We start from the raw sequence: 20,104 nt of genomic DNA on the forward strand, positions 1-20,104 counted from the left end.
TGGAAGTCAAGCAATTATTTGCAATCTATGTTGTAAGAACTTCCTGAAAATTTCTTTTGTATGCCACTTATGGCTTCATTCTTTCACAAGTTATTAAAGCCTGAAATTGCACAGGGACTTTGTGACACCCGTGATGATAGGGTGTCTAACTCTGTTAACAGACAGCTGTGTTATACGGAGTGGTTAGAGACCTCTCTGGCCAACAAGATGGCAGGACCAGGGTGTGGAGGACAGGATTGCTGTCTCTTGGCCTCCATGTGGTCCTGGTTAATAAAGAGGCATTAATAATGAGGAAGTTTCTGTCTTTCTGATCTTGCGGAGAAATAGATGTGATAGAGGCTTTTTTACTTATTTATTATTTTTTTCTTACAAAGGATCCTCATTGACTTTTGCCTTTGCTGCTTTCGTCTGCTTTCCACGCTACTTTGAGGTAGAAGGGCATATTTGAAAGAGAGTGAGTTAGGACCCATGAGCACCCCAAAGGAGGCTAGTCAGTGCAGGGGAGGGACCTTCCTAATACAAGACTTTAAATAGCTCTTCCACAATGGTTTAACTCAGCACCTGCGAAGAGTTTTGTTTGGCTGCTAGACGCTATGGAATTAAAGACTCAGGGACATTGTCTACACGGGATGGAGCAACCAATTCACGGGTCACCAGTCCTACCAGGATGGTGTGCGCTGGACAGAAACTGAGAAGAAATAATGTGTCTCCCCGACCGTTGAGCACCTTTTAGAAAAAGTGGCTCTGGCATCGGTCCTCCTTGGGCAACCTGGCATCTGCCTCTGATTCAGCAGCCACACACCTCAGCGGCGTGACCATCAAACAGAATTCAGAAGCAAAAGATGCTGTAGGAACCCGCCATGAGCAAACATCTAGGGATTCTACTGAAGTGTGGGCATCTCTCTCTCACTGTTCCAGAATTCAGCACCAGCCTGGACCTCTGTAGTATTTGTCCTGCATAAACACACTCCCATGAAGACAGGAGAACAACATTCCTGGCTTGTAAACACGAATACATCCCAGTACTTTCTGGATTTCCTTTCAGACATGCAGGAGAAGGTTTCTTCCCAGCCTCAGCCCAGCTCCTAGGGATGCCTGAGTCTTTCTTCTCCTCCCTAGCCTCCCACACCTAGACCCCGGCAGGACCCACAATCAGGAAATGTGGTTCTGCACATTTAGATAATCTTTGCCACTGCACAAAAGAAATATATCACACCTAAAGTCGATGTATTCTTAGATCAATGAGAAAATCAGAATTCGTGTCATCCTAAGAAAGCCTCCATGTGGGAGACTTACCTACTGTTTCTTAACAAATCGAGCACAGTCTGATTCCTCCAGGATGAGAGGAATCCTCATCCATAGCTATTCTATAAAGTACTTACATGGCCTTCATAGACTTTTCGTGGCCCCAGAATACACACCTTATAGTATTAAATCAACCTTAGCAACACTGAAAATAACATGGGAACCAGTCTGTGCATCCACAGAGGCCGACTAAAGCAGAGAAGATACTCTTCTCCTGTCTTGTTTGTTCCCAGGTTCGTGCTGATACATGCAGGATGGTTCAAAGCCCCCTACACTGCTCCCCATCCCTGCACTGCCCACCCCACCTTGCCCTGCCCGAACCCTCCCTGCTTTGCCTGTGCTCGGGACTAAACTTATGGTTAGTATGGGTGGCTCAGTCGGTGAAGCGTCCAGTTCTTGATTCATCTCAGGTCCTGATCCCAGGGTCATGAGTTCCAGCCCCACGTGGGGCTCCTGCTCACCATGGAGCCTACCTAAAATTAAACATGGTGGTTGCCAGTGTTCCTCATCAACAGAATACTCTTTTGAACTGTCTTATGTTTACGCCTTGGCTGTTTCCACATATCAATCATTTTTCTTATGTATTTCCATGTAGAATTCAACACTACCTTTTCTTAAAATAAGTCACTGATTCCAAACTTGGTAAACCAGGTAGGACTTACTGAGTATTTCACGGGGAAAAGGAGGGCACCTTTTTAGATCAAACCTCTGCACAGAGCCCAACTTAAAAATGTCAGCTGGCCCTGGATCCCTGTCTTTCTGCGGCGTATTAGCTGTGTGGACAGCTCTGACCTAGAGCCCCTCCCCCAGCCTCACCTGAAATGGCCTCTCGCCTCCCAGCCCGGCTTCCCAGATTCTCTAGCTCAGGGCTTCCTGGTCCAGGATCCTCTGATGGCAAGACTCACCTCCTTAGCATTACAAGAAACAGAGGAACAATCTAGACACCTGGAAATGCATTTTTTGAGTTTGAGGAGGAAGAACTTTCACTAAAATTTCCTTTGCTCGAGGTTCTTCCGTGGCATGTAAATGCATGTCTTGATTGATTTTCACCAGGCTTCATCTCCTTTTAGATCGCATCAATTACAAGGTTTTCCACTTCTAGGAAATTCACATCTTGTATGAAAGGTTATAAAATACATAGGTTTACCAAGATGAGTAAGCATAAATTTTGGTTATGATTCAGTGATGCGTGCTTGAATTCACTGACTACTAATGGCTGCTCAAGTCCGATTTTTCAACGACCGGAACAGAATGATTTTGAAAAATAGACACATCCATTGAAAAACAGATATAAATGAAACTGGAACGACTGCCTCACTTAGACTTTGCAAGTGATTGCTACGTGCATTCGGTTTCGTTATTATTATGGCTGTGGTTGTTGTCTTCTTGTTACCCCTGCTCTGAAAGAGCGGCCGTGAGGATCCAGGAGGCAGCGACCACACTTCCCCTCTCTGTGGGTGCTCTGGAAGCTCCGCAGACCAGCCCAGCTCCTGCCCCGGGACAGCGCAGGAGCCCCGGACGGACGTCACTCATTCTGACAGCATCCCCTGTTCGCTCTCCATGGTGCTGATTTCCCTTTTGTGTCGCAGCAGTAGGAAGCCGTTTACTAGAAATGGAGTGTAAGTACCGCGGAGGATGGGATTTCTCTCCCGTGCTGCCCGGAGCATCCAGGGGAAGGGCAGGAGCCAGAGGACGTGCGCAGAGCAGAAGGAGCTGCCCACCGATTTTCCCCAGACCTGGCATGCACGTCAGGCCTCCCAGTCCCTGCTCACTTCTGTTCCTTCTGCAGAATCACAGCTGTTCTTCTCCGCACTTTGGGAACGTCTTCTTCTAAAAGCTGTTCTTCATAATCTTATCCGAATGCAGGGTTTTTTGTTTGTTTGTTTATTGTTATTTCCCTTTAAAAAGGAGATGATGAAGTTCGTGAAGAAAGGCTCAACAGTGGCATGGGTCTGAATGACCTTGACAGTGTGTTTGTGCCCGTCCACGGGACCTTGGCGTGGCTGCACTACCCGGACCAACAGGGGCAAGGCCACTTACATCAGTGTGGAGGATTTGCCATCCCAAGAACGGGGGGCTTTCCCTGTCATTCAGGACAAGTAGAAGAGTGGCCCTTGGAGAGACTTCTCCATTTGGATTAAACAAATTCTTGAGAATTGAAGCCTCCATGGGATATTTTTTATTCATTTCCTTTTTGCTCTCATGCTGTTTGCTCAACTGTAACAAAATACTCAGATATAGAAATTCAACAAATTGGAGCTCTGAGCAATTTTTATTATAATATTGGAGTTATTCTGCATCCTGTCTTTAGTTACAAAAAAAGAATCACTCTGATGTATCATTAATTGTTTCAGCTGGAGTTGTTCGTCTATAATTTTACAAATCACCTTCTGACAGGAAACACATCAACACTGAACTCAAGCACAGTTTTGTCAGAATCGCCTTCCGCCTTCGAGGCTCAAAGAAGCGCTTGCTTAGCAGCCGTGACCCACGTGGCGTCTGCCACTGCTCAGGATCCGTTCCAAACATGAGGCCAGCCTGTTGGGGAAGCAGTGTGAGGAGCGAGGCTTGTTTTAGGGAAAACGAGTGCACAAGCGCGTTCTCCCCGAGGCCTGCACTGTCACATGAGGACACGCACAGTCTGAGAGAGAGGATCCTGGTGACAATAGAGACAGAGTCGCTTCTAGGGAACTGTGCAGAACAAAGACAGAATAACGCATGTTCAGGTGCCTGCCTCCAGGTCTGTTTCCCAAAGAGTTGGTTTGGTGTAAGTAACAGGCGTCATTGCCGGTGGACGTATTTTTCAAACTGGATCCCTGCCCCTTTGGATTAAACAGAAGAATCTCTTAGAGATGGAGAATTCCAGGGGGCAAGGTGAATGGAGGCACACCCCACCCTTGAACGAGGCTCGCCTGCTCTCGGCTGCCACCAAGGACCATCAGCACATGCCCGCAACCAAACAAGCTGCCTCAGGGAAGACCACACACCCAGAGACCCTGGGGGTGTCTCTTGAGAAAGTTCGAAGAGGGGCTGGTGATAGGATTGAGGTCCGTGCTCAGTGATTGGGACAGGCTTATAGGCAGTGAGCTTTGCTTTCACTCTGAATCAGGTGCTGGCAGAGGAATCTGAGTGGTGTGGGGCATCTTGACTTTCATCAGGAGGCAGAAGGAGCGTCCGTGTTGGTACAAATGGCAGAATCCTTTCTTTTTTTAAGGCTAAATCGTATTTCACTGCATGGATAGAACACATTTTCTCTACCCATTCATCCATCAGTGGACCGTTGGTTTGTTTCCAGGCTTGTTTACGTGGCATGTTCAGGAGGCACTGAACATGGGGGGAGAAACATCTCTTTGAGATGCTGACGTGCGTACTGTTTGCATAGGTAGACCCAGAAGCGAGATTGTTGGATCCTACGGGGGAGTTCTATTTTTATTTTGTTATTGCATTGCCATGGCCATGTTATACTCACTAGACTCTAAGGTCTTTGAGGATAAGAACAAGTTCTTAGTCACCTCATTATCATGAGCACGGTGATTTGGGTGCTTGATTAATTTTAATTGCCTGAATATCACTCAATTCTCATAAGGCACTAATGCTCCTTATGCCACGTTTTCCTCGTCTGAAATGAGAATATAAGGCAGTCCTCAGGGTTGGTAAGAGGATGAAATGCAGATGGGAAAGTGCTCCCCAAATCATTCCCTCTAGAAATTGCAGAGAGCGTTATTAATTTTTATATTAACATAAATTCTCTCTGGACTCCTCTTAACTCTACTTCCAAGAGGTTATTTTGGCTTCCCAAGGAAGATACAGATGACTGTGTTGTATGTTTGCTTCTAGCTGTGCCTCGAACCAGCGATACCCAGTGCAGCTCTATCCCCGAGCCCAGATACGGAAGGAGAATTGGCTCGGAGTTTTCGGCGGGTTCGATTGTCCGTTTTGAGTGTAACCCGGGATACCTCCTTCAGGGCTCCACGGCTATCCGCTGCCAATCCGTGCCCAATGCTCTAGCTCAGTGGAATGACACAATCCCAAGCTGCATAGGTAAGCCTGCATCCAGGAGGCGGGATTTCTTGCGTAGGCTTCCCTGCCCAGCCTCCCAGCTGGTTGAAGAGCTGTTTCCCAATGCTTATGTCCAGTCTCCAACTGGTCATGCTCCAGACCTGTCTAAAAATGATGCATTTTATCCGACGTAATTGAGCAGCAGCTAAACCCTCAAGATTACTACGTTTCATGAAACTACTCATTAGATAAAAAAGTAGGAAACATGTTTTCTTTCTCAATACTTATTAAGTATGCCATTAACTCTCCAGCCATGGGGATAGAACGTAATTTCATTTTGGGGAAGAATCATTATAATGGTGATTTGCTATATTGTGGAATGTCCTTTTTAATAAATGTGTGCTGATGAAGGTTTAAAAAGTAATAGGTTAATGTGGCCCGAATAACAATGACATTGTTAGTTATAGTTTATTTGCTTCATTTGGTGTAAGAACCTCTAGGGCAGTCATGATTAGTTCTGAGTTCCCCTGCACAGTCGCAGCATCTCTTCTCCGCTCTGCTTTGCTCATAAGTCCCATTAATATCCTTTGGAGTTTCAGGTCTGCCTCTAGGAGACAATACTCTGCAAAGCTCCTTACATTGTATGGATAAAAGTATTCTAAACAGAATTCCCTTCAGAGACGCCAGTGTTAGGTACTACCCCTCTTAGAGAGCTTGAAGAAATTAACTTATAGACACCAGATCTATAACCTGGTAATATTGGTAGGTAATAATCAATGATGCTGTGAGTTTCTAAGCGAACAGTCTCAATCTGACCCTGGCTACGAGTGCCATTGCAGGCCTCTGACTATCTGATCATGTGAGGCATCAAATTCATGCCGTCCTTTGTGGTCCTTATTTTTATGAGACATGGTTTTGTCTTTTAGTCCCCTGCAGTGGCAATTTCACTCAGCGCAGAGGTACAATTTTATCCCCTGGCTACCCGGAACCGTATGGTAACAACCTAAACTGTATCTGGAAAATCATAGTTACAGAGGGATCAGGCATTCAGGTAAGCCCCTGGTGCCCGGAACGCCTGAGCGCACATGGTTTCGTCAGCCCTGTGCTTGTTTTCTGTTTGCCTGGATTATTTTATTTTATTATATTTTATTATTTATTTCTGCATTGGTTATTTTATTTTATTTTATTATTTATTTCTGCATTGATTATTTTATTCTATTTTATTATTTATTTCCACATTGGTTATTTTATTTTATTTTATTTGCATTGGTTTATTTTAGTTTAGTTTTGGTAATTTTTAAATTTATTTTTGCATTGGTTTATTTATTTATTTTGCAATGGTTATTTTAAGTATTTAAACCATAGCCTGTCTCCCTTTTCTTACTGCTTCTGCAATGCGTTTCTAATTGCATTTTTCTGTTTGGGATAACAATGATAGATTTTTAGGATAAAAGCAGTCAAAAGTATCATTTGTAGAAATTTTCAAATGTCTTTTCATGGTTTATTCTCCTAGGTGTCACGCTTCTCTTATGCATATATACTCAGTTTCATGGGAAACCCCCCATGATCAGGCTGATTTCGTTAATCCAAGCACACACACTAACCGAAAACTATTGTTTGCTAGATTCAAGTCATCAGTTTTGCCACGGAGCAGAACTGGGACTCTCTGGAGATCTACGATGGTGGTGACATGGCGGCGCCCAGGCTGGGAAGTTTCTCAGGTAAGATGACACCAGCTCCCCAGGCTTTGTTTGTGAATCATGAACACTAGCACAGGAACACAGGCAACAAAAAGATGGATGCGGACATTTTCCTAGCAAACTCCTGCAGACCCGTAACAGCGTGGCTAGTGTTGAAATCATGGAGAAGCCCATCACACAACAGGCGAGCCAAGGGCCAGCTCTGTTCCCAGGGCAGAAGGGGCAAGTACCAGCACGTTCGCAGGTGATGGGCTGGGCCAGAGCCAAGGGACCCAGTGAGAGTAACTAACGGGACGTGGGGTCACGGTTCTCAGCTCCGGAGAAGACACGTCCTCTGAGATTAGGCAGTCCAGGAAAATGGCCGTCTGCAGCGGGGACACTCAGGCCTGAGACTTGCAAGTGTTTTGATCCATCAGCATCGCAGGAAATCTCTTGCCTCACTTGTGAGCCTCCTGCCGGGAACCGTGGCCGGCGGCCATGCAGCTCTTCCTTGCTCTTTCTCCCGCCGGCCACCTCTGCACACGTCGCTTCCTCCCTGGCCTGGGAGGGGCCTGGCCCCCTCCCCGCCTTCATCATACGCAGTGCCCTTGAGCTCGGTCTGTCCTTTCTTTCACCCTGGCAGGTTCTCCTGCCTCTTCCACCCTGTCGGGCACGGACGCACCCACACTCCCGACCCAGTAGCCGTCATCATGACGTCATGCCCTTCACCCGCGTCACCGTCATGATGCCTCTGAGCCCCGAGGGGCCAGGCTGAGTCCCACACCAGCACTCTGCACTCAGTACTCCTGCTGACTTGCGTTACAAGTGATGAACAAAGATGCACACACATTTCAGATTCATCCAGAATTGTAAGGAGAAAAAGTTGCTTTTCTAAGAGTGTCCCCCAGGCCATGCCGGCTTCTCTGTGCACATCTCCACGCGTCTCTATTCTGCCGCTGCTCAGGGGATTAGAAACGCTGGTGGACAGAGGCTGGCCGTGCGCAGTGCCCGCAACTTTCAGTCAATCACCTCCTGACTCCCCAGATCCTGTCTCTGGATTCCAGCAAATAGAAACACATTTTTTACGAGGCCACTTAAAGTTCGTGCAGTAAACACCACTCTGATGTGTAATTTCTCACACGCCATCTAATGTTCGTCTGTCCTGCTATCATGGATCTTGTGGGATTTTATCTCCCACCATCCCTGGCGGTCCCCTGGTCACTCTGCCTGTGCTCTCTCCCTGTGAAGACTCACGCACTCCAGTCCACACAGCTCTCGTCACAGTGCAGCTGAGCGTGCCATGGCTCGCAGTACCTTCTCTGTGCATCAAGTACCCTATATGTTCTTAGGAATAAAAAAGAAAGTCTTTGATGCTAAAAATAGCAACAACAACAGCATGATTTAAAATCTGTATCCAGACAGCAAAACACAATAATAGTTATAATAAAATATGTTTGAATGATTCCTAATAATAATAATAATACAAATAATAACATCTGTAACTTCTGGCAACTATGCCGCACTCCAGGTAAGTGTGGGTATTAAAGGAAGTCCAAAGTAATATTTTTGTAGGATTTGGTAGAAAAATAAAAAATATGTGTATCTTAACTGATGTCATAACATATCTCAGAAAAAGTGTAGTATCTTAACGGATCAGCAGAATATAGGCAGATAAATCAAGGGGAGCAGAAATGTTCCAGACAGTGGAACCATGTGGTTCAGAGCCCGTGTCTGTTACATGGACGGCCCTGTGCAGGCTTGGACCCCGTCGGATCACTTACACGTGGATTGTTCTCGACAAATAGAGCACAGGACTGTGAATGTACTTCCTCTTCCTTATTCTTTTCTTAAAACTTACTTAAAAGGATGTGTTTTGCCATTTTTTTATCTGAAGTTCAAATTGTACTGTTCATATTTATTTTTATCAATTAATATACACCAGCCTGTATTAAACCTTCTCTTGAGTAATGATTCAATGTGAACTTAGCTTTCAGATGTGTGATTTTTGTATTTTCTCAGTTAATACTTGGACTACGCTGACTTTTCAAAGAGAAGGTAAAATGTCGAACTGGTTGTTCCACCGGCTTTTCTCAGGCACGGGGGTGTTACTGAGCGCTCCGAGACTCAGACGTCCACGTCACTGACGGGGAGCAGGGACAGCCCCCAGAGACGGTTGCATGATCATGACTGACTGAGGCCAGCAGGAATGACTTGCTGAAAAATGATAACAATAATAAAAGAAGGAAACACATTGCCTACATATGCGGGGAAGAGTAACAGTAGTAATTCACCTTCTCTTCCTGGTTTGGGTTTTTGGAAATAGCCAGAAGAAAAGACCCTTTTTTTTTTTTTTTCCTGTTATTTCGTGTGTACAAGTTTAAATTTATTGTCCGTCAGTAGAATTGAAACGATAGAAGGCAAGGTGCATTTCTAAGTCAAAACTGGATTCACTTTTAATAGTAAACTATGCCTCTAGCTAAATGTATAGATCTTAGCTACATATAAGTTTTTCTTTTCTTTTTTTTTAAGATTTTATTTATTTATTCGACAGACAGAGATCACAAGTAGGCAGAGAGGCAGCAGAGAGAGAGGCAGGCTCCCTGCTGAGCAGAGAGCCTGATGCGGGGCTCGACCCCAGGACCCTGGGATCATGACCTGAGCCAAAGGCAGAGGCTTTAACCCACTGAGCCACCCAGGCGCCCCCATATAAGTTTTTCTAAATTTTTGTTTAAGTTTCACTTAGTTAATATTAATTCACTTAATTAGTATTCACTTAGTATTACCATGTAATATTAGTTTCTGGTGGGCCATTTAGTGACTCTTCAGCTCCAAACAGCACCTGGTGCTCATCACAAGTGTCCTCCATAATCCCCATCTTTTAGAAAATATTTGACATAAGTATCAGTAGAATATAATTCTGACCATAATCACCAGGAGTTAGCACACACTTCGTGGCTTGAAGGCATGGTTTTCCAATTCCCCTCTGATGCCCGTCCCAAGCTCAGTGTCCCCAGGCCACCCTCGCTTCGACCAGTTGGCTAACAAATCGGGGCTTTATTTTAGTTTGCATAATTCTTTGCTATAACTCACAGAACATGAGAAAGCAATATGCTTATGAGTACAGTGTATCACTAAGTGATCAGATTGGGAACAGCCGGATGAGGTGACTCACAGAGCATCATTGGAGAGGTGTTGAACCTGAGGCTTCTGTGTCCTCAGGTTGTGTCACTTTCCAGGGACACATGTATCACGAGCCAAGAAGCTCGCCTGAACTTTGCTATCTAGAGTTTTAACTGGGCTTTCACGATGTAGGCATCATTAATTCAATCACTGAATACAGATTGAACTCAATATTCATCTCCTCCCCCCCCCCAAAAGGCTGGGAGGTCAGGCTGATGCCATCTGGCTCCGAGTCCCAAGCCTCTTAGTACATGACTGTCCTTCCTACAACCACCACCATGAATTATCCTAAACATAATCACGGTCTTGGTGACCATGAACTCAGGTGCGGTTCGAGGAGTCCACCGTGAGTAACAAGGAAGTCCCTGTTGCTGCGAATAGTCCAAGGAAGAAGAGTCTGGCTGACAAGATATTCTTCCAGGCACTTGGGTTGAATTTCTTTATACTTAAGTAGAATTTCATTAAAAAGTGTACAACATTGTACCACATGCAAATCTATTATAATATCGCAATATTGCAAACATGCTTTTTTCTGAAGTTAAACAGATTATTTTAGTTTAATATTCAAAAGTTTATATGTTTTTTGAGATGACCTGAAGATGTTTGATTTGTGGGAGATTTGCATTGTTCCTAGGACATTTCCACCCTCCAAGACAATAGTGGGTTTTTTTGTTTGTTTGTTTGTTTGTTTTGTTTTTGTTTTTGTGAATGAGCCTAATCAACACATCGACCTTATCTGGGCTGTTTTCTGCCTTTGCTACATATGCATTCCATGGGGGAAAAAAATGAGCAGGAGCCATGTTCACAAATTTGACTTTTTTTACAGTTGTAGCCATTGGGAATACCAGAGGTATGTTCAATTGAAGAAATGATTCATGGTTCTTGTATATGTCCAACTGAAAAAATAATCAAGAAAATTGCTAATTTATGCTCTACATACGTATATGAGTTCCCTCTTACCTGTAGTTTTGCTTTTCCGTGGTCTGAATTACCCACATACAGCTGTCGGTGGCCCATCTGGAAGCAGAGGCCCCTCCTTCTGACATGTTGTCTGAAGTCCGGGGCAGCCTGACACTCTGTCACATGCTGGGGTCCCGCACCTCCCGTCATGCTGTCCCACAGGCATTTCATCATCTCACACCGTCCCGAGAAGGCTGAGGACAGGACAGTAACATATTTTGAGAGAAAGAGAGAGACCACATTCACAAAACTTTTATTATGATACTTGTTGTAATTATTCTGTTGTATTTAGAAGTTCATCTCTTACTGTGTCTAATTTATAAATTACACTTCATCACAGGTGTGCACATGTAGGAAAATACACGTAACATCTATAGGGTGTGGACACCTGTGGTTTCAGGCATTCACTGGGGTCTTAGCATATACCCTGGGTGGTTCAAAGGGACTGCTGTGTGACACTGTATGTAATACAGCAACAGCAGGGAATGGGAGGCTTTACACCCTGCACCTCGCACATAGTTCCACATGGAAACCTGAGGTTTCGATATCATTTTACCCTCACCCAAGGGAAGAGCGATAGCTTTTCTGATGGGGAGAGCCTCTTGCTCTTGGGGTTGAGAACCTGATGACCCACTGAAGAAAGGAATGTGACTACATTCATCATCATTGGTCTCTTTTAACTCATCCTCTTACTCATGGATCATTGGGCCCTGTCTGTCTCTTTCTTTCTCTAAGTTTTGGCTGAGACCAAGTATCTGAAGGGTCACCTATCTTCACCCCTGCAAGCTTTGGGGTAAATTATCTTAGGTTCTGGCTTCTAGCCCTCTGCGGCTCTCCTTCTCTGTCTTTCTGCATGTGTGCTTCACTGCGGGTCCCCAGCCAAACCTTGGCCTTGACCCTCATTCTTAACCCACACAGGTTCTTGGAGGCTTGCTCCCTCTTCTTTGGAGGGTTATGCTACATTTGTCCAAATTTTAAAAACAGAGCTTCATTTTACTTCTGGATCTCCTTTTTACTACCAGCTGGACAGATCTGTGAGGCTGTGGGGAAGAGTGGTTTCAGACCCAGGGGACATAACTTAGCATCTTCATAGTAGAACCTAATTTTGTGAGGGATGGCATGAGTTTTAAGACGTCATTTTGGCTGACTTTCTTTGTCCGTATGCTAGTTGGCTGTGTTTGGTACAGTCTGGGACTACGCAAAGAGCGGAGGAACAAGCCAGCAGCTGGGAACATTGAAAGGCTGGAACCTACACGGGAGCTGAGGACGTAAGTCACACTGAGAGTAGTGCAGGTTTCTCAGCGCTGGAGGAAGGAGTATGATGGATGGAAATGAGGAAATCTAACTGGATCTGAATGAGAGTATCACGGCGAACTTGTGGTTTTAATATGTATAGATGAAAATTAAAAAGTAAGTGTGCACGCGTGCATATTTCTTACCTCTGTCTTTTGACAAATACAAAACAGCAGCCCAGCAGCAGTGAACCCCTCTAGTACTGATCTGGGCTTCTAAATCACAATGTAATACCGTCTTCCCTAGAAGAGCCAAGTGTTCTTGGACAAATGAGGACTGACTCATTTCTCAAGGTTCTGGTAGGAAGAAAAAAAAATACACGATGAACCACTTTGTATAAATTAGAAATCTATGAATCCATCCAGCTATAAGAGGATACGTGCATCGATGAAGTGAATGAAGATTTCCCTTACAAAATGCAAACTAATAAATCTAGAAGGAGGCAGAATTAGAGCATCACCATTTGGCAACCGTTAAGATCATGAGTGATTTAGGCTGGAACATCAGTGGGTGCTAAAACTGACATGTAAAGTTCCAACGGGAAGGAGCACCGTCACCGTGCGCGTCCCCACCTGATCTGTGCTCATCAAAAGCAGGAAGTGGTAACTGCAGGAGGAAGAGCCTGGCAGCGCCGCCTTCGCCAAGCGTGAACGTGAGGGTCACCAAGAATGCAGCAGGGTTCGCACTGGTGTGCTGGTACACCTGCTGTCCAGACATGCGCCAGGGTTCGCAGTGCTGTGCTGGTACACCTGCTGTCCAGACAGACAAACTGGAGAGCTCCACGGGTTGGTTTGCAGTCACAGGAGTGTCTACACTCCCATCCTGGCTGGTTTACAGCCGACATGATGCCGCGTACACAGAGCTGGGATGACATGCAGCCTTTCAGCCTGAACGAGCCGGTTCCCTCACACCCCGGGAGCGAGCAGGGAGCAGAGGAGACAACCCAGCAAGAACACAGCGTCGCCTTCTGACATTCTTGCCCAAAATGCAGACTGTTGGACAAACTCAAATTGAAAAATATTCTACACACAAAAAAATGCGCTTGTATTTTTCAAAAGTATCAAATCGAGGAAGGCCTGGGAAGACTACGAAAGTCTTCCCGACGGAAGAAGAGGAAGAGAACGGAAGACGGATGCGTTGAGTGATCACGGTCGGAATCCCTCTGCTCCAGAGAGAAGAGTCCTGGAAATCGAACGAGATCTGTGTGTCACATCTCTGCCGCATAAACGCGCATGTTTGTTCATTTTTTAGAGTTTGCCATGTTCTCTTGTCAGGAAACCATACTGAATTTTTACGAGAAATAGACCGTCACATTTGCGACTTGCTCACAAGTGGTTTAGGATAGGATAATTTTACATGTACTCATAAATGAATGAAGGTGGACACAGACACAATTATGATATGCTATGTGGAGACACAGTGGGTATGTGGAAGCTTTTGTACTAGGTTGGCACCTTTTTTAAGGTAGAGATGATTTGAGATGTTTTAACAGGAGATTTTAGTAAAACTTTCTATGGAAAAAATGACAAATCAGCCATAAAATTTGAATATTTTAAAAAACATAATCAGTATTTAAACGTTTCCTGTTTCCATGGTACTTTTAAATATATCTATGAAAGAATAGCGAACCCATTTTGAAAGTTAGTGGTCAAGTACAAACAAACAAGAATGAGAAGTCGGTACATAATTCAGGAAAAAGAATCGACTGACTTCTTGAATAAATTCATGTTTTTCAGAATTTTTATTTCTGTTTGAACAGCTCTGTATATGTAAGGCTTATGTTGTAAGCCGTCTAAAATTATTTTTGAGAGTAGGCAGGTTATAAATTATAAACGAATAGAGTCCATCAAAATTCATACCAATTTGCAGCCGACAATCCGTATTAAGGGGAAGTAAGTATCTGTGGTGATGGTAGAATCAGTAGAGGCGGCTACATCCTTTCTCCGTTTTCTTTGTTGGGCGTCGCTCTATGTAGGTCACACTAAAACTATGTAATCACAAATAGACTGCCTGCGGCAGCACTTAAAAAAAAAAAAATCTCCCAGCTGCCTTTTGTGTGGTGGGAAAGCCTTCTGCTGCTGTCCCTCCCCCAGAGGAGCCCCAGGGGCCACTCTCCGTGCAGCAGGTGCAGGGGCCGGTGCTCGCGGCCCAGCATCCCCACTGCTTCTCCGGCTGACTGGCACCTGTGTGTTTTGTGTGTCACCTGAGGCAGCCAAATCCAGTGGCTTTTGCAGAAGAGCTGGTGACAATCTGTCCTGGTCAAGGCCCGAGCAGGGGCAGGGCATGGTTCAGAAATTAGCAGTAGCGCGTAGAAGCAACGTGATTCCCAAAGCAACGCTCCATACGCAGTCACGTATGACTCACGGGTCCGGGACTTAATATCGTCTTCACCTTCTAGAATGGGAACGTGTTAGATGTTTTCAGTGACTGAATCTGTGTCAGAGTGGGCGGATGGGTGCATGGACGTGAGTTTCCTGACCTCACCGTAACCCGGTCGACGGCAGACGAACAGGCGAAAACGTCGAACATTGTGCAGTGGGTCCCGTGTGTGCAGATGTGGCACCAGAGGCAGTGGAGTAGCTTCTGGAAAGGGTACGTTAGAGTCTCGTCTCCCAAAGAGAGACACAGAACTAGCAGGAAGCCCTTGGGACGTGCTGTCCTACATGTGCTTTCAGAGAAAAGCTGGGTCACTACAGCCCTGGGTGGCCAGGGAGCAGGTTTTGGAGGACATGGGAGCTGGGTCGTTTCTAGTCTTGGGTAGAAGAGCCATGGGTGGGAAGCGAGGAGAGGCTGCTGTGCTCGAAAAGAGTTTAGTTAGTGATGCCGAGTTAGTAATGGAAACAGTCACTGATGGCCCCAGTATGGGGAAAGCCAGGCAACGGGTCGTGCAGAGGCTGTTGTGAGAGTGAATTTGGTTAGATGAGCTGGATCTATTGCAACATTATTCTTTCTGCAAACTTGACCTAAATCTACAAAAACTGCTTGTGTGGGCAGCTGGGTGCTAAGACCCTTGCTGCGGTGAGCGCTGAGGACCGTGCGGGGTTGCTCAGTCACCACCTTGCGCGCCCGACTCCAGCGCAACACTCTCTGGTAGCTACACTGGCTTTACAACTGTAAGAAGATGGAAAACCACTAGAAAAAAAAAATTAAATTACAAAAATAATACCAGAATGAGAAGACAGCAAGCATCGTACACAATCAACAAAAGTGGGTAAAACTCGGTGTTTCTGGCCGGTGTGTTGAGTTGCGCCAACTTCCTGGGCTTCCTCCCTCCTCCCCGGTTCCTCTCGGAGGCCCTGGGTGTGCCCTCTGTGGGGCGAGGAGAGACAGTGTTTCTCTGAATAATTACTTCTGTTTTGGGGAGCAGGCCAGGCTACCCCTCCTTTTTAAAATTATGTTGATTTAGCCCGTGTAGCCGGCGTCACTGGCTTTCGATGTGCTGTCCCCGACTGCGCAGCTGCGTGTAGCGCCCAGTGCTCACCAGCACACGTGTCTTCCTCAATACCCACTTCTCCTGTTGCTCACCCCGCCCTTCTGCAGCCCTCAGTTGCTTTCCCAGGACGCAGAGTCTCCCATGGCCCGTCGCCTCTCTGGTGTCTCCCCTGCAGGTTTCCTCGCCTCCGCGCTGGCGCTCCGTGCTAGTCCTCACGTTCTACATGGGAGTGAGACCGTATGCTAGGGTCACCCCTGTTGGCAGCACCCGCGATCCGGACTCTCAGTTACTAAGTAGTTTCAACACGAGTCTCTCTTTATAGGTTGTGCTAACCAGCCGGATGGGCTTACGGTTGAAAAACAACTTATGTGTCTGCCTGTCTCTGTCTCAGACTGAGGTCAGGCAGCACCTGAGTCAAACCTCCAAACCTCTTCTGAGTATCTCCCATGCGACACACGACGGCGTGCTCTTACAGTGAGTCGTGCTCTCACGCGTCAGGCCTGAAAAGGCATCGCCTCTCAGAGCGGCCCGTCCTGACAGCCAGGAAGGTGTTTGGGACACACACCCCACATCTGTCAGGGACTCCAACTTCCAGAGGAATTTACCCGCACACGTAGTTGCGAGCGTGCCCGCGCACAGTCAGACACTTGCGAGCGTGCCTGCACACAGTCAGACCAGTGCACAGTGTTTCGTATTCTTCCCGTTTCTCACTGTCGTCCTTCCAGTACAGGCGAGGAACGGTTTGGATTCTGACGGGCCAGAGCTGCCCAGGCACATGCTCGATCCGAGCGTGACCCCGGGTAAATGCAGGGAAGGACGCTCAGTGCTAAGCCTATGTCGACAGAAAGTCCGACCGCACTTGCAGAAGGGAGGCAACACACTCATCTGCACTTACGGCCGGCTGTCTTACTGGCATGTTGTTTCTGTCTCCCCGCACTGGCATGCTTCCTGACCTCGTGCCAGGGGACCGCCTGGTTTGGCACTTGGTATGCTCTAAAGGCAGCAGTTGTCATACCCGGGTCCAAGCCTCTCCTGGCTCTGGACTTCCAGACGCACAGCTCCCGAAAGCAGAGAGGATGGCAAGGCTCGGGGTGCAAAGAGCGGCACGGCCAGAGGAGGGTGAGGAGCTCCGCAGGCCTGCCAGCCCTCCGGGGACTCCAGTTATGGTGGGATCGCTCAGGGGCTGCAGGGAGGTGGCGGGTCCGGGGCGTGCGGGTCCGACACACTGACAGAGGCCGAGAGCAGTCTGCCGAAGGCCGGCTCTGCACCTTGGAGCTGCTGGAAACCGAGGGCCCCTGTGAGCCCGGGGAAGGAGCAGATGGGATGAGAAGAGCGGAAGCCCCGAGTGTTTGGGGCTGTTGACTCTGAGCAGGGAAGGGACCCCCGGTCCGGATGGGGATTGAGCTTCCCCGGCCTGCGGATGAGCCCTCAGAGCACTTAAAAGAGTTTGAAAATGTCAGTGAAACCTGTGTCTTTCGTCCGTGTCCAGAAGTGGTTTACAAGCATTCTTCACGTGCGGCGAGCTGCTTTGTGTGCGGAACGCGGAGAAGGCGGACGCGGGTGCGGGAGGCCCGCGGACGACGGTGCGGGAGGCCCGCGGACGCGCGCCCCAGACGCCCAGGCGGGAGCCGGGAGCCGCGGCCGCGGGGGGCCGCAGAGCAGACGCCCCCGCAGCTCCGGGCTTCACCGGGGCGTCTCTCCGTCGCCGTCGTCAGCTGCTGAAGGACGCACCGGGCTCCGGGGCTCTGTGCGGACCAGGGCAGGTTCTGCCTGGTGCGTGGCCAGGGAGTGACGGGGGGGGGGGGGGTCTGGTGAGGAGGCTCTCGGGCTTATGGAGCTGACGGAGACGCGTTGACTGCGTGAGCCAGAGAGAGGCTTGGCGTGGGCGGGAGCGGAGATTGCCGACGGGGAGCACGGGGAGGAGTGGCGGCCGCGTCGCGCTAGCTCGATTCTTAAGGCTTGAGGAAGCTGCATCGTGTTTCCCGGAATGGTTGTGCCGGTTGGGATCTCCAGCGGCGCTGTGAGAGGGGCCGTTCCCCTTTCTCCGCATCCTCGCCGGCCCGCGCGTACGGCAGCGCGGTTCACAGCAGCCGAGACACAGACGCAGCCTTGGGCCCACGGACGGGAGACGGGGTGAAGACGACGCGGCGCAGCATGCGACGGAACATCACTCACCGTGACAGACAATGGCGCCTCGCCACTTGCAGCCACACGGATGGAGCGAGCGAGCGCTTCGCTGAGTGAAACAAGTCCGTCCGAGAAAGACTGACCATATGATGTCACTCAGGTGTGCATTCTAAGAAACAAAACAGACGAGCACATTAAAAAAGAGACAAACAAAAAGCAGACTCTTGCATGTGGAGAACGCACCAGCGCCATCACGGGGGGGTGGGCGTGCGCTGGGCAAGTCGGTGTTGGGGATTAACAGTGCACTTATGGGGGCGCCCGGGTGGCTCAGTGGGTTAGGCCGCTGCCTTCGGCTCGGGTCATGATCTCAGGGTCCTGGGATCGAGCCCCGCATCGGGCTCTCTGTGCAGAAGGGAGCCTGCTTCCTCCTCTCTCTCTGCCTGCCTCACCGCCTACCTGTGATTTCTCTCTGTCAAATAAATAAATAAAATCTTTAAAAAAAAAAAAAAAAAGGTAAAATGGGTTGAAGAGAAACAGGCTACAGTTATAAGGACACCTCAAACAGAAAAATCAGTTGTGAAAAAGTAGCTAGAAATACAGGCAGTGGTTAGATCATGCAAGGTCTTTACGCTAAATCAAGGAGGCTGAAATTCCATTCTAAGATCATCACGAATCCATGAGAATTTTCGTATGAAATAATCATAAGTTCATTTTTTTAAAAAAATCCTTTCTTCTAACTCCTGAATAGAGAATGAACTCTCTGAGGACAACAGTGGGTTCAGAAAACAGGCCAAGAGAGGGATGCACTCCTCGAGCTCACGGGTGCAGGTGGAGGGCACTGGGATGATGGCAGTGAAGGGGCAGGGGGAGGCGGGCGAGGTGGGGTCTGTGGGCAGGTTGCAGAGGAGCGCGGGGTCACAGAGAAAAGGGAAGCTCGGATGGGAGAGGGAGGAGGTGCTGACAGTGTTGTTGACTGGCGTGAGGGGCGCAGGAGGCTGGCCAGCGTTTGCAGGCTTGGATTAAGAGTTAGGCTTGGCACACGCCATCTTCAAATGTCCTTTGGGCACCCAGGGACATGAGGCTCACTGGACTCTCCACCTGGAGCCGTTGACTTGGAGCTGGTAGAGGACACCAGGACCCTGGAGAGGGAAGGATGATGGAGGAGCTTCCCTCTTTGACAATGTTCATCTGTCTTGAACAATTATGAGCGTATCTCCTTATTCTATGATTTGAAATAGTATTTCTTTCTTGACACAGTAGGGTCATTTTCAGTGTAGCTTGCTCTAGTCATTTGCTCACAGCATGGTGAGTTGGACCCGGCAGGCGTTTCCTCGACTCTCCTCCGTGCTGAGTATGCATTTAGAGAGCCAGGCCGTGCAGGCGGCAAGCATGTGCACTCCTCCAACACGGAATTTAAAGCGGCTTATCGTTTCGCTATGGAATGCCTCCCACCAGAATACTTTAGCATTCCTATTGATGGACATTCTTCTTCTCCTCAGCCCCCTCCAGGATCACAGTGTCTTTGTCGCTCTTGTCCTCAACGTCTGTACATCTCCTACTGACTTGTTGGTCATCACAACACAGGCAGAACATTTTAAGTAAAGACATGATTCGTCATAAACCTGCCTTTTCCTTTTCACACGTGCTTAGTTGGAACCACGTGCCTATCTCAATGGGAACATCATTTAGCACGGCGCACACAAGGAGAGAAGAGAGAAAACGTAGTCAAAAGCAGCATTTTCTCAAGAATATAGTGGATCAGTCCCCTAGGCTAACTGTCCCCCTCTCTCTTCCCCCCACCCCTGGACCTCCATAAGACATGCTCATTTAAGTCATGTCCCTTCGTTGTTCAAGCCAAAATAAGAAAAAAAAAAACAAAATGATTGTGTTGTTAAAGGAATGCAGTGCGGGGGGCACCTGGGTGGCTGGGCTGGTTAAGCATCTGCCGTAGGTTCAGGTCTTGATCAGAGGATCCTGGAGGGAGCCCTGCATCAGGATCCTTACTCAGCAGGGAGTCTGCTTCTCCCTCTCCCTCTGCTCTCCCCGCCATGCTTGTGCGTGCACTCTCTCTCTCCCAAATAAATAAATATAATCTTAAAAGAAGAAGAAGAATGCAATTTCAAAAGCC

General features: G+C 47.7%; 1 protein-coding gene across 2 annotated transcripts in view; it reads left to right on the forward strand.

The window, feature by feature from the left end:
- CSMD1 (CUB and Sushi multiple domains 1) overlaps positions 1-20,104 on the forward strand; it is a 1,947,613-nt gene that overhangs the window by 1,729,123 nt on the left and 198,386 nt on the right. For both annotated transcript variants that reach the window (XM_059156007.1, XM_059156008.1), the window contains exons 34-36: positions 5,143-5,346; positions 6,231-6,355; positions 6,929-7,025. In XM_059156007.1, coding sequence (XP_059011990.1) covers positions 5,143-5,346; positions 6,231-6,355; positions 6,929-7,025 — 426 coding nt within the window. The remainder of the gene's footprint in view (positions 1-5,142; positions 5,347-6,230; positions 6,356-6,928; positions 7,026-20,104) is intronic.

The sequence above is a fragment of the Mustela lutreola genome, chromosome 18 (genome assembly GCF_030435805.1).
Source record: "Mustela lutreola isolate mMusLut2 chromosome 18, mMusLut2.pri, whole genome shotgun sequence".
Lineage (NCBI taxonomy): Eukaryota > Metazoa > Chordata > Mammalia > Carnivora > Mustelidae > Mustela > Mustela lutreola.